At 39.3% G+C, this 13,392-nt stretch overlaps 1 protein-coding gene across 1 annotated transcript in view; it reads right to left on the bottom strand.

The window, feature by feature from the left end:
* MYOM1 (myomesin 1) overlaps positions 1-13,392 on the bottom strand; it is a 124,683-nt gene that overhangs the window by 30,003 nt on the left and 81,288 nt on the right. The window contains exons 20-21 of the mRNA XM_012725755.1: positions 7,439-7,565; positions 4,168-4,352 (exon numbers count right to left, since the gene is read on the bottom strand). Of these exons, the coding sequence (XP_012581209.1) occupies positions 4,168-4,352; positions 7,439-7,565 (312 nt within the window). The remainder of the gene's footprint in view (positions 1-4,167; positions 4,353-7,438; positions 7,566-13,392) is intronic.

Raw genomic sequence — 13,392 nt, 5'->3', positions numbered from 1 at the left:
AGACGTGGGCTCCAGACTGAACTCTGTCAAAGACTAAGAGAGTGACTAGTTTTGGACTTCCTTGTCTCTGGGCTATCTGTGAGCAGACAGAGAGCAGCTGGTGATGTTGTATTCCTTTCAATGATCTCTTCTTGGTGAGCTCATTCATTTTAGGTAATTGGAGGACCACTGGCATTAGAAATAAGACTCTGCCAAAGTAAAATGATACATCAACAAGAAGAAACTCAGATTTAACCTGTTATTTCTATGAAAATGGGAAGAATTCTTTGTTGATGCACTTTTTCTTTAGGAAAATTCTTTCAACATATACAATCTGACTTGTGGGCTGCGTTGATAGCTAATTATTTTTTGAAAGGATTTTCTGTTTAATTCTACCAAATGAAATTTTAAAGACTGTTAACTGTGCTGTATTCTTATATAATTGTACTGTTTTAAAATTTTGTATGCCAGTTTTTAAAACAGATTTTTCATATTTTATATTTTACTTCTCTGCCAAAATTCACCTGTTCTTCCTATTTAAAAAAAAAAAAAGTTTCTGGAAACAAAAAAGAAAGAAGAGACTGCTATATGTATGCTTTAAATGAGTAAGCTAACATTCTTTGGTTTTTTAAAAAGCCAAAATATAAAGTGTATTTTGAGACATTCCATGAATAATTTCAGTTAAAATTCCTGGCAAGAGAGGGGAATTACAAGTATGGATTGTGGACACTTTCCATTTGCTTAAAAGTATGTTAAAACACTGGGAAAAAGAAATAAAATTTACCTTTAAATTTAATAGAATGATTTCTGACTAAATAGACAAGTAAATAACTTATTTGTGGCCCTCCCTGGTGGCGCAGCAACAGCACTCGGAAGCTAAAGCCACTTCCAAATGAGTTCAATTCCCGCCTGCCCCGGAGGTGACCACATGGCTCGGCAGACCTCTCCTGACCCGCCCGCTGCTCCCCTCAGCAGTGTACTTCGTCAGTCTGCCTGTTCTGCTCCCCACTGTCTCTGGTGAAGCCGCTCACCGCCCCTGAGCCTCTGGCCTGTACCCCAGTTCTGTATGCACAAATAAATAAATCTTAAAAACAAAAACAAAATAACTTATTTGTGAATTTCAGTAATTCGTGAATAATCAAAATGTATTCAAATTCTAAATCCCTACTTCTGTAATAAGCAAGATGTTTACTGAAGTCCTTATTACATGTGTGCCAAGCTAAACCCATGGCTATAAGAGTTATAAAAAATCTTTGTAATTTATTTTATTTGTTTTTATAATTTTTTTAATGCTTTATATTTATATTCATGCTTTATAACTTTTTTGGTGACTTTTTTTGGGTTTGGAAATCTCATTACTATTATAAATGCTGTTAATATTTCCACTAAATTCTTTTTCTTTTCAAAATGCGTGATTTTTTAAAGTTGCATTGTATTTAAGAAGAAATTTATTACATCAGAGAACACAATTTCTCCCTGCATCATTTTGTGATGGAGATTAATAACTACAGTGTGATTAAAATCAAACAAAGCTAGAATAATTATTTAATTAAATGAAGTATGTGGGCATATATTTAAATGGGTTATGTATTAAACTGTTATGTTTTAAATCTAATTATTGTACTGTATTTGTTACAGAAACTCACTCCTAACGCAGTAATAGTTTTCACCAATGCTAATAAATATCAATCAATAAACAAACGAATTTAGGCACAGAGTAAATAGAGTTTGATGTATATAATTTCAATGTTTAAAAATGTCAGGAAACTGGATTTACAGAAAGGAAGAGAAACATTCCCTGGCATGATAAAAATAGACCAGTTGTCAGGTGCCAGCTACATCTGCACCTGGCACTAAGATACTACGTGACCTGAGTCAGATTTTTTTTTAAAGATTTATTTATTTATGCATACAGAACTGAGGGGCAGGCTAGAGGTGCAGGGGGGTGAGAGGATTCACAAGAGACAGAGTGGGGAGCTGAACAGGCAGACCTACTGAGATACTGCTGAGGGGAGCAGGGGGGGAGATAGGAGGGGTCTGCTGTGCCATGTGGGTCAGCTCCCTGACTGGGGAAGAAACTTCTGCTTCAGTGGCTGCTGAGAGCTTCATAGTGTACAACTTAACCTCTTGCGCCAGCAGGGAGGCTCCAGGTTATACTCTTTAATATGTACCCTTTTTTGTGCAGCTTAAGCTTGAACATTTTCTAAATAGAAAACATCTGCATGAGTGAATGTATGTGAAAATGATCTTGGGGATTGTAAATTAAAGAAAATCTTTACTTTTCATCTTCATGCCTTTAATGTTAAAATTTTCATCAAGGGCTTGTGTCAGTTTTATAATTAAAAAATTCAATAAATCTATTTCCATTTAAAAAGCTATGGTTCAATTCTAAGATGATTTCTTAGGTGGAAGTTCACTGCCCATTTTGTTAGGTACACTCATTCAACCTCAGTGTCTTTCTTTTCCTTTCTTTTCTCCTTTATATCTCAGATTTTCCATTCTTCTTTTCTTTCTCTTGGGTGAGTGATACTGACCAATTTTGTTGCATTTAATTATATTTATTTTCCTGCCCTTTTTTCTGGGCTGTTGGTCCCAGACCTTTGCTTAGGTTTTCACTTTATCTTGCTTCACCTGAGTCAGGTCCAACCTCAACTTTTGGGATGGCAGACTGAGAACTTGGAAATCACCCAGGTCATAAGCAAATATCACCACCATCCAGGACATTCCAACCTTTATTTCAATCTGGTCTTTGGGTGTTGTTTTGAATCTAGAGGCTTCCTGACTCATCCCAAGAGTCAAACAGCATCCTAGGCTCTGGGCCTTCCTTGACCTTTTTTTTTCCTCATAGATGTGACCTTTCTTATCTACTTTTGGTTTTGTAAGGGGCTGGAGAATTAATTGGCATATGCTAAACTGAGTTAATGGCACCTTGAGTGTAATGGTTTAAGGGTCATCTCTCTGCAGGATGTATTTACATTTTTTATGGAGACTGTAAATGCCTGCAGAGTGGCTGACAGATGGTGTGAATTTAGCCCATAGTTGCAAGTCAACAGGAGGATCTTTTAGACCAGCTATATTCTGAGTCTCTTCTAAGGTCCACCCTCTTACGCACTGGCTGCTCTGCCAGCATAAAGGGCTGCACAGTAAGCTGGGTGTTATTGTGAAGAAGTCACGTTTCATTCTTAGTAATAAGAGCCAGAATCACATTCCCCCGTTTCTGAGGTGCTGTGGGACTCAGGATCTCCGAATGTCACTACTTAAAACAGAGGAAAATATTCTTTGAGAATTCCATTTGTTACCTATAAGATGGTGGCTTTAGCAAAACTGTCTTTGGTACACAGAACAGGAATGGGTTTAATCAGAATATTCTAGAGAAATAGTAAAGACAATGACATGGGCAAGGGTGAGGATAAGATCAGGAGTTGAGTGAGCCTATTCCAAGAGCCTCTGAGAGCGTGAAGGAGCAATTGAAATGAGACAGAGAATGATTCAGAAGAATCAGCAGTTAGAGGCTTATTGGTGTGAACTATAAAAATAGCACCCTAAAAAAGAAAATGGAGGTGGGACTGTGAAGGTCACCTTTTGGGAATGGTTGGCAGTAATATCTTGAGACAGAGTAACAAAAATGGGAGGTTGGTAGGTGAAGGCAAGGAGGAAAAGGAAAGAAAAAAGGGAGCTTGTGAGCCCTCGCTGGTGGTGCATTGAGTTAAAGCACAGTACTATGAAGCTATCGCAGCCACTGCAGCAAGAGTTCGATCCCTGGCAGTCAGGTGACCCACATGGTGTGGCAGACCTCTCCTGACCCACCTACTGCTCCCCTCAGCAGTGTACTTTGTCAGTCTGTTTGTTTTGCTCCCCACTCTGGTGAATCCTCTCACCTCAATACCCCATACCCCTCTGGCCTGTACCCTAGTTCTGTAGGCATAAATAAAAAAGGGAACTTGTGAATGTTTACCCAAAAAATAGGCTCAGGATTTCAGGTTAAATATAGCCTTTTTTTTTTTTAATATCTGAAACCGTCTCCAGTCACAATCACTGCCAAATAAATCTTACCATGAGGCCAATATGTGAAACAAACCAAGGCAGAAATGTTCTTTCATCTCGCTAGCTTCAGAGTTTAGATCATTAAGGGGGTTGTTTTTTCTTAAAAAAAAAGGGGGGTGCTTCAAGCTATGAGCACCTTCTTACCTTCAGGTATTTATTTTCAAGAACTGCTTCATTGAGTCCTCGCCACTGGTCATCTTTGGCACTGGCCTCCTTCATGTCCACAAAGTAGCCTGTGACTGGAGTCCTCCCAGAGAAGACTGGTGTCTTCCACTGCAGAACCAGGGAGGTTTTCCTGACCTCACTGTACTGGAGACTGTGTGGTGGTCCTGAGAGGGAGCGGGAATAGTGAATAGAAGTCATTGTGTAGAAAAGAATACACTTCAAATAATAAAAAAGGAAAACTCAAATATGTACTCATCTGAAGTCACATCGAAGCTCTTAAAGCTGAGGCTGATGTTAGTGTTCCTTTAACAAATCTATCATTCCCTTGGAAATAGATATTTTACTTGATATTTTCTCTCAAGTTTCCTCAACTGTGTTACATCAATATAGTAAGTCCCTTTATGGGCAGCTGGTGGCTAAGGCCAGTTCAAGAGACCCCTTAGACTTTGGATGAAAAATTCTCACCTTTTACCATAACATTGAATTTAGTTGCAGATTCAGTTTCAGGTTAATTTTTGGATGATAATCTGCAAATAGCCCCAAATCTCAAATTACTATCAAGAAAGCACCTCTGTCTGATGACATATGATATTGATAATGAATATTTCTTTTAAAGAAGTAAAATCGTTCCCCAGTGGAGGAAAATCTTTCCTATAAAGCACAGAGCTGGTGGATGGCTAAAAACAAACTGTAGAGACAAGAAATCTCAAGGGCCCTGACCTTGCTAAACACTGCCAGGTACCTTGCATTCATTTATTTCATGCATCCTTAAGATAACTAATCAAAAGCTCAGAGAAGCTAAGAAAAAATCAGTCTCTCCAGGAAGAAAACCAAATGTCCTCCCCATGTGTGATCTTTGCATTGCTGGGTAAGTCCAAACTGCTAAGGGATTATTGTGCCTTTGTATGATTTGCAGCTACTATGCAGGTGACAGTTATTTTCCTTCTTCCTTTCCTTTCATTTTTTAAATAACAGCTGACTTCTAACCAACCAAATTCACCTGAATTGTCTCACAATGGCCTGAAAACCAACTATAAGCACAGACTCTACGATATTAAGCTTAGCATTTTGCAACTGGCAGTTCACTACTTGGGCCTTTACCTTGAACTTAACAGTCTCATGTCTCTATGAATCACCCTTGCCTTCTGATGCCTGTGTGGAAACAGGTATAAATAACACAAATACCATATGCTAGTGTGGCATGTTCTGTTTTGCAAAGGATTTTTGTGACTATTTTCTGTTGCTAGCTTCAAAATCCAGTGAGGGCCCCACACAGGTCGCAGCATGTTGTCTTACAGAGGCGGAACACAATCCTGTGGTTTCCTGGTACCTCCCATCTAGGAGTCAAGGACCCAGTGCCCAGTTGTAACTGCCGCTTACAATCTGGGTGACCCTCCAGGTACTTAATGTGAGTCTCAGGTTCTCCATTTTTAAAACAAAAGAATGACACAGTATTGTCTTGTCTGCAAGTGCTTTCTTGACTTACGGCTTTCTCACCATTATGCAGTGAGTCAAAGCAAGAGTGGTCGGGGGGTGGGGGTGGAGGTGCCCCTTTTTTTCATTTCTCTGCCCACAATCTCCTGTCAAGTCTCTATCAAAACATTTCTCACAGGGTGGCTCCAAAATGCTTGGTCTCTAGCACTCATATTTTAACCTTATTCAGGAATTGCAAGAATTTAAATACAGATTCACTTTTCTGTAGGTGGCAAAAAGAACCTAAGAAATATTCACTGGTCTCAAGGGAGTACAAGGAAACACAGTGTGTTTGCCTCTTGTATTTGCTGCTGTAGAGGCAGCACTTGAACTTCTCTTGAGCTTCTCTTGTTATATATTTCTTTGCACTTAATAGAGTAATGTAGGTGGACACTCACTAAGTGAAGGTGAAATGTTTCTCCAAGGGCACTAAGGCTTTAGGTAGAGGAAGAGAGTGGCATTGGGGGCAGGGCTAAGCCCATCCTGTGTCCCTGTGTGGCCTCGTGGTCTGGTGTGGAGGATACTGGTGCCATCTCAGTGCTAAATATCAAACCCAAGTGGGAGAATTTAGTCATCCTGTGACATTCACTGGGTCTGTGAAGTTAGAACTATTGGAAGCAAAACTCAGTGGTCAACTAGTAAACTTGTTTGTTTTCAATTTTTAAATTGTTCAGTTGTTATAGATGCATAATATTATGAGCACAGGTAAATTTTTCTGTCTTCTCCCCACTTTCTTCTTTGAATAACCAACCACCTTCTACAGAAACCTCTAAAGGAGAGTACACCTAGCCCAGTTACAGGATCTTGAAGGTACTACAAACTTAAGTCAAAGTGTGAAGAGAAAGGACTAGAGAATAAATAGAAAGAAGTGAAGAGAGCAGACTTTAAGACCTAGTCAGGAATGTTAAGTCCACCTATGTAAATAAAGGCTTAGTTTACATTAATGTACTTTACTGCACTTCACATATTCTGCCCTCCCCACCCCTTTTTAAATTTTTTTTTTTTTACAGATTGGAAGTTTGTGGAAACCCTGCATGGAACAAGTCTATTAATGCTTCTTTCAATCAGGCTCACATGATGGTGAGCCATTTTTAGCCTTGAAGTATTTCTAAAGTAAGTTACCCACATTTTAAAAAAAGACATGCTATTGCACACTTAATTTCTGGGAAGCCAGGAACTTATAACTTGATCTATTATAGTATCAATTTAGCTGTGGTGGGATGGAAGCTAACTGTAGCAGAAATGTGCCTGAATTATAGAGCTGGGGTTAGGAGAAGGCAGCAGCAAAGAGAAGCCACATTGGCTGGATCTGGATAGAGAGATATGGGGTGAGGGTGGGAATGGGGATTTGAAATAAACAAGTTTCAGAGTAGTGGGAGAGTGCAGGAGAACTAGGGAGTGTAGGATGAAATTTTTGAGAAATTTTGTGGTGAGATATGACTTGGACATCTTTGAATGACCTTTAAAGAGCAAAACCAAAAACTGGAATTCTTTAAATGACCATGTGGCCCTTAAGTTTATGTGATTCTGTCCATCTTATTTCAAATGGAGGTAAGGGATTCTAGAATTATTTAGAATACAAGCATAAGATGATTAATTCTCAGTTTTACATTGTGTCTATTATTTAACAGTATTGAAAAACATTTTAAGTAGCATGAGAGGCCAGAGTAACTTGTTTCCCTTAAAAGGTGTATTTGTAGCACTTAAATTTAGTTCTAATTTGTAGGTTCATTTGGAAGAGACCAAGTGTGGGTGCCAAGACAGTCTTCACAGTTACCTGGAACGGCAATGGTCCACTCTTCACATTTGAAGGACTCGCTCGCCGCTGAGGCTTGGCCTAGCCCGGCCAGGTTCATGGCTGCCACTTGGAACTGGTACACCATGTTTTCCTTCAAGTTGTTAATCTACAACATGGATGACATCACAGAGAGTGCTATTTCAGGTTTGTTTTTCAAGTTATTTATTTACTTGCCTCCTATGTTAGACATTGGACATTCCCTAGGTGACCCACAGTGAGTCACACCCTATTGTAAACTCCAGTGACCTGCATCTAGCCAACAGAATAAGGCAAAGGTATCGGAATACCAATTGGGTGGTTGTGATACCTCATGGCAAAAAAAGAGGACATTTCAGTGGTAATTAAAGTCTCTAACTAGATCATTTTGAGTTAATTAAAATGGAGATAGAATGTCCTGGATGAGCCTAACTGTGGTATTGTTATTTACAGTAAGAAATAAATATTTGGCCTTCATCTCTATTCCTGGGACAGAATCCTGAAACCCTTAGAATTTCCTAAGTGTTGTGAGTGATAAAGGTGACATCTGTGAGTAAGGTGGTTTGGGAGAGTTCCTGGGTATGAGAGTTAGCAGCTTGGGGTTTGGGGCAACTGTGTGATTAGAACTTTCAGCCCTACCATGGTTCTCTTCAGAGGGGAGTTTCAGCCCCATGGGTAAAATGAGTTTTAACCAATCATGCCCATGTGGTCAATCTTTCTAGAGTTTTAAAAACATTTTTTACAGGCCCTCCCTGGTGGCGCAGCGGGTTAAAGCACAGCACTGAGAAGCTTAAGCCACTTCCGCATGAGTTCGATTCCCGCCTGCCCCAGAGGTGACCACATGGCGTGGCAGACCTCTCCTGACCTGCCCGTTGCTCCCCTCAGCAGTGTACTTCGTCGATCTGCCTGTTCTGCTCCCCACTCTGTCTCTGGTGAATCCTCTCACCCTCCGCATCTCTGGCCTGTACCCCAGTTCTGTATGAATAAATAAATAAATCTTTTTAAAAAAAAAACAAAAAAACATTTTTTACATCCTTGTTTGCTTTGTCCCAATATGAGATGTGGTCACCACGGTTTTCCTATCACCAAAGCACCGGATAGTCCATTGTGCCTTCCTCCATCCCTGATTTCTCCTCCCCTGACTTTCCTCCCCTTCCCTTCCAGTGACTATTCCCTAAAAATTCAAAAGACCAGGATGCCAGAGAGCTTCCAGGTTGGTGGATACATGGAGGTGCTGGAGAGGCACCCCAAGAGAGCATGGTGCTCCAGGCCCCTCCCCATATACTCTGCTGCCCTATGTACCTCTTCAACTTGACTGTTGCTGAGTTACATTCTTTTACAATCAACTGGTAATCTAGTAAGTAAAATGTTTCTCTGAATTCTGTGAGCTACTCTACTAATCAGTCAAACCTACAGAGAAAGGGCCCTCCCTGGTGGCACAATGGGTTAGGACACAGCAATGCAAGCAGCCGCAGCCACTTTAGTGTGAGTTTAATACCCTGCGCCGGAGGTGACCCACATGACGGCAGACCTCTCCTGACCAGCCCGCTGCTCCTCTCAGCAGTGTACTTGGTCAGTCGACCTATTCTGCTCTGCTCCCCACTCTGTCTTTGGTGAATCCTCTCACCACCTCTGCACCTCTGGCCTATACCCAATTCTGTATGCATGAATAAATAAATCTTAAAAACAAACACACACACACACACACACACACACACAAACACCTACAGAGAAGGACGAGAGAACCTCCGAGCTAGATAACTGAACAGTGAGCAGAACAGGTTGAGCAGCACAGGTGGACAGCCTAGACTGGCAACTGGCATCTGAAGTGGGGAAAGGGATAGTCCAGTGGGACATGGTCCTTCACCTGTGGATCCTGATACTATCTCCAAGTCTTAAGTGCCAGATTTGAGTTGAATAACAGGATACCCAGCTGGCATTGGAGTGTGGTGCGCGTGATTATGTACTAGAACAGGAGAAACAAAAGAGGACAAGTGGATTTTTCCAATGGACATGGACTAACTTAATCAGACAGAAACTTTTAAAATAAGTTTGTGACCTTCCTGATGAGAAACACTGTCCTGATGACCTTTGTGAACAACCTAGCCACTCACAACCTCTGGGACACACACTGCAAGGAACCGAATTCTGCCAGTAGCCTGAAGGAGCCGGAGGAAGTCAGGCTCCAGATAAGAGGCAGTCCAGCTGACACCTGAACTGCAGTCCTATGGGACCTGACCAGAGCACCTGGCTGTGCTGTGCCAGACTCTGACTCAGGGAGACGTGAGATAATAAGCACAGGGACAAATTTGCTGCAATCTGTTATACAATGAAAGACAACTAATGCATATTTAGATGAAACTTAAATTAACTGTAAGCTAGAAATCAAAACATTAAAATTCTTGTAATGTTACTGCTGTTTACTGAGTTGTCCATTATTTTCTGTATCTTCCTCAGTAAGAACTGGATTGTTGTGAAAGTAAACACATGTGATTAAAATAATGAATTTGAGAACATCTGCAAAATAGCAATAGAATGTAATAATGTGAAAAGTACTGTTGGAACCAGATAAGCTTTTTATATGCTTGAAGTCAAGATAAATAAATACCTATGATTCAGTTTACATCTGATTTGATCATGAAGTCATAGTTCAGCCATAGAGGGTTTGTCTTGTCACTTATTTAGGATATAAATAAATTATAATCATTATGTGCTATAATAACATAACACTACAATAACATAACAGTTATGCACTCTTTTTGATTACATACACACAAACACATCCTCTTTAAGAGAGAAACTTTTTAATTAAGGAGAAACCACACTGTAGGAAACTTGATCTCAGTGTGTTTTATTGAGATATCATGGTTGCTTGGGAACCCTGCTAGTCTGACTGATCATTCTGGCTTTCCTGAGACTATAGGGTTTCTCAAGACAAAGGGCATTTAGTGCTAAAATTAGAGAGCCCCAGTCAAACTGGGAAAGGAGGTACTCTAGGCTTAGGTAAAATATTATGACTTGAGTTGACACAAGCTATGCAACGTCTATCGTCTGACAGATTCCGGGTAGATCGGGAAAAGCTCTGAAAAATCGGAATTTCCACTGCTAGCTTATGTTATGACCTCCCCTTTTTTGTATAACCGTAATATCAAAATATTCTGAGCAACTTTTAGCTTACAATTGGACTGCCTCAGCCGCACAAGGCCTGCCTGCCTTGACAAGCAAGCACTGCACCAGGGTGAAAAAATTCCCCTGAAGTCAAGTGACTTGACTACTGACTGATAAAAGCAAAATGGCTGTTTTTGCAGTCTCTCTCACTGCCGGATGGAGGATAACCCAAATCTTATCATTCTATCATCTCACCTAGCCTTCTATTCAGCCTTTTAAAGAATTACTCAAACTTCCTATTGTTTGGCCTTTAGATGTGGAAATTCATCCAGGTTGCCTGTTTTTAAACTGATCAAGTTTTCCACCTGCTACACCTTAAAAGAATCCACAAAAATCTTCTGGCTAGTTTTTCAGGATTCTACTATGTAGTCTTTAGATAAAGAAATCCACCTATGTCTCCTATTCAGAGATTTGATTAGCAAGGAATTTCCTCTTCTGTCCAGGATGACTCAGGCAGAAAAACAAAAACCCATTAAATAGTAGATAAGGTTTAAGGGACTTCTATCTTAGTTGATATCCACTATAGTAATATTGGTCATAAACTTTGTGCACCTATGTACCTGTTTTTAACCTTAATTGATTTTAGAATGTTATATTTCAGCTAAAGAGCAATACGACCCTAAACTGTTCTTAGAAAAAAAGATGATTGTAATCTCTCAGCCCAGTTCGTGTGCTGATGTCATCCCACTGCTTGCTCGTAATGTATAAAATAAACCTCTGCTGAAGGCAGAGCAGGAAGACTTGCACCCAACTCTAACTCCCGTGTCTTCCTCGCACCCCTTTCCCCTTTTTCTCCTTCTCCCTTTTTTAGGAATCTCCACTCACCAACGCCTTCCCACCTTAGGGTCCTGCCTGTCTTGCCTCCAGAGACCTCAATAGTTGGAGCTGGTCTCCGACATTGAGAGAACTTGTATTTCTGGTAATATAGTGTACTAAGCTAATCAGATTAATCTTCCTTAGGAAAAAAATTAAAGTATTAGATAAAAATATCTTTTACAAAATCTTAAAGGTGTCAAATTAATATCAAGATGTTACAGAATTATGCAAGAATGAAAGGAAATAAGGAACAAAGAGAGATAAATGAAACATGGAAGTTGCTTTGGTCTTGGGGATATTTTCTAGCAGAGGAAAATCTGACCTTTGCCTTTGATGGTCCTGTGAGGAGAGAAACTTAGAAATCAAAGTCTTAGATCAACCTAAGGAGATAACAGAAGGCAATGCTCTATATACTAAACTAGAAACCTAAAGGAGTTTACTCTTTAGGGCAAAATAAATAAACCTATCTTCTGCAGATGTGCAGTGCAAATTTATATCACCTTATTGTCCAAGACATTAAATTCTTGTACTTGGTTTAAGAAAAAACTGAACACGTGGTATCCCCAGGCACCTTGCAGAAGCAATTGTAAATTCTCTCCTGAGATAAGCAACTTCATCTTAAATTTCAAATTACGCATGCAAATAATATTTTAAGGACAGTGAACAGGGAAAACCATGCAGAAAAAAAGACAAAACACTATGAATCATACCAAAAGTAATGATAACAGGTATTAGATAGCAGAGTTATTAGACATAGATGAACAAAAGAGCAGTTCTCTATTTTTTAAACATAAAGTACAAATTTTAAATCTCCGTAGGAGACAAGCTATAAAACACAAAATGTCACTTCTAAGAAACAGAAAATACAATAAGAAAAATAAAGGAAGCATTTAGTAGGAAATTAGAAGCAAAAGAATTTTATAATGAAATGTAAGAAGTTATATAAAAGAAATAAAAAATAAGAAAGAGAAAAGTGATTTATACATATGAAAGATAGAGTGACAATGTCATATTTAATTAATTTCAGCAGAAGGGGAAGAAAGAATGGGAAAGCATCAATATTTTAGGAGATAAAGCCTTAGAATTTTCTAGAAAGATCTTCCTGAAAAATCCAAATTACCGACTGAAAATTTCTCCTCCCCCTTTAATCCTAGATAGATATATATTGAAAATCCCAGAGAAACAGATTAAAGAGATACATAGTATTTAAGTATTTAACTGTAACACACCAATATGATATCAAACATTAAAAATTGTCCAAGAAAAAATACAAATGACACTCAAATGAGCACAAAGACTAAGAGCTGAAAAATGCGTGACTTCAGGGTGTCAGACCTTAATTAAACATTTTCAAAGTGTGAAAGGAAGTAACTACTGCTATGTAATTTTTACCTAGAATGTTATAATAATTAAATCTATGTGGTATTGGCTCAGGGGTAGAGATGCAGGCCAGTGGAACAGAATAGAACATAGAAAAAGAAAAATGCACACAAGGACAACTGACATATAATCCAAAGAGCATAGCAAATAAGTAGAAAATGTCAAACTTTTAATAGCTGATTCTGTGACAACTGTGTATTCACAGGGGAGAAAATGAATTTCTTCACAATATTTTAGGAGATAATGCTTTAGAATTTTCTAGAACTATCTTCCTGGAAAATCCAAATTACAAAACACATCGCTTATTTTTCTTATTGTGTCTTCTGATTCTTAGAAGTGACATTTTATGTGTTTTATGGTTTATTGTCTCTGACAGACATTTTAAATTTGTATTTTATGTTTAAAAAAATAGGAAACTGGCCTTCACTGGTGGCACAGCAGGTTAAAGCACAGCACTAAGACGCTAAAGCCACATCAATATGAGTTCGATCCCAGCCTGGGAGATGACCCACATGGTGCAGCAGACCTCTCCTGACCCACCCGCTGCTCCCCTCAGCAGTGTACTTCGTCGATCTGCCTGTTCTGCTCCCCAC

Source organism: Condylura cristata, unplaced genomic scaffold (genome assembly GCF_000260355.1).
Source record: "Condylura cristata isolate star-nosed mole 26May11 unplaced genomic scaffold, ConCri1.0 scaffold00016, whole genome shotgun sequence".
NCBI lineage: Eukaryota > Metazoa > Chordata > Mammalia > Eulipotyphla > Talpidae > Condylura > Condylura cristata.
This window is presented reverse-complemented; position numbering and strand designations above follow the sequence as displayed.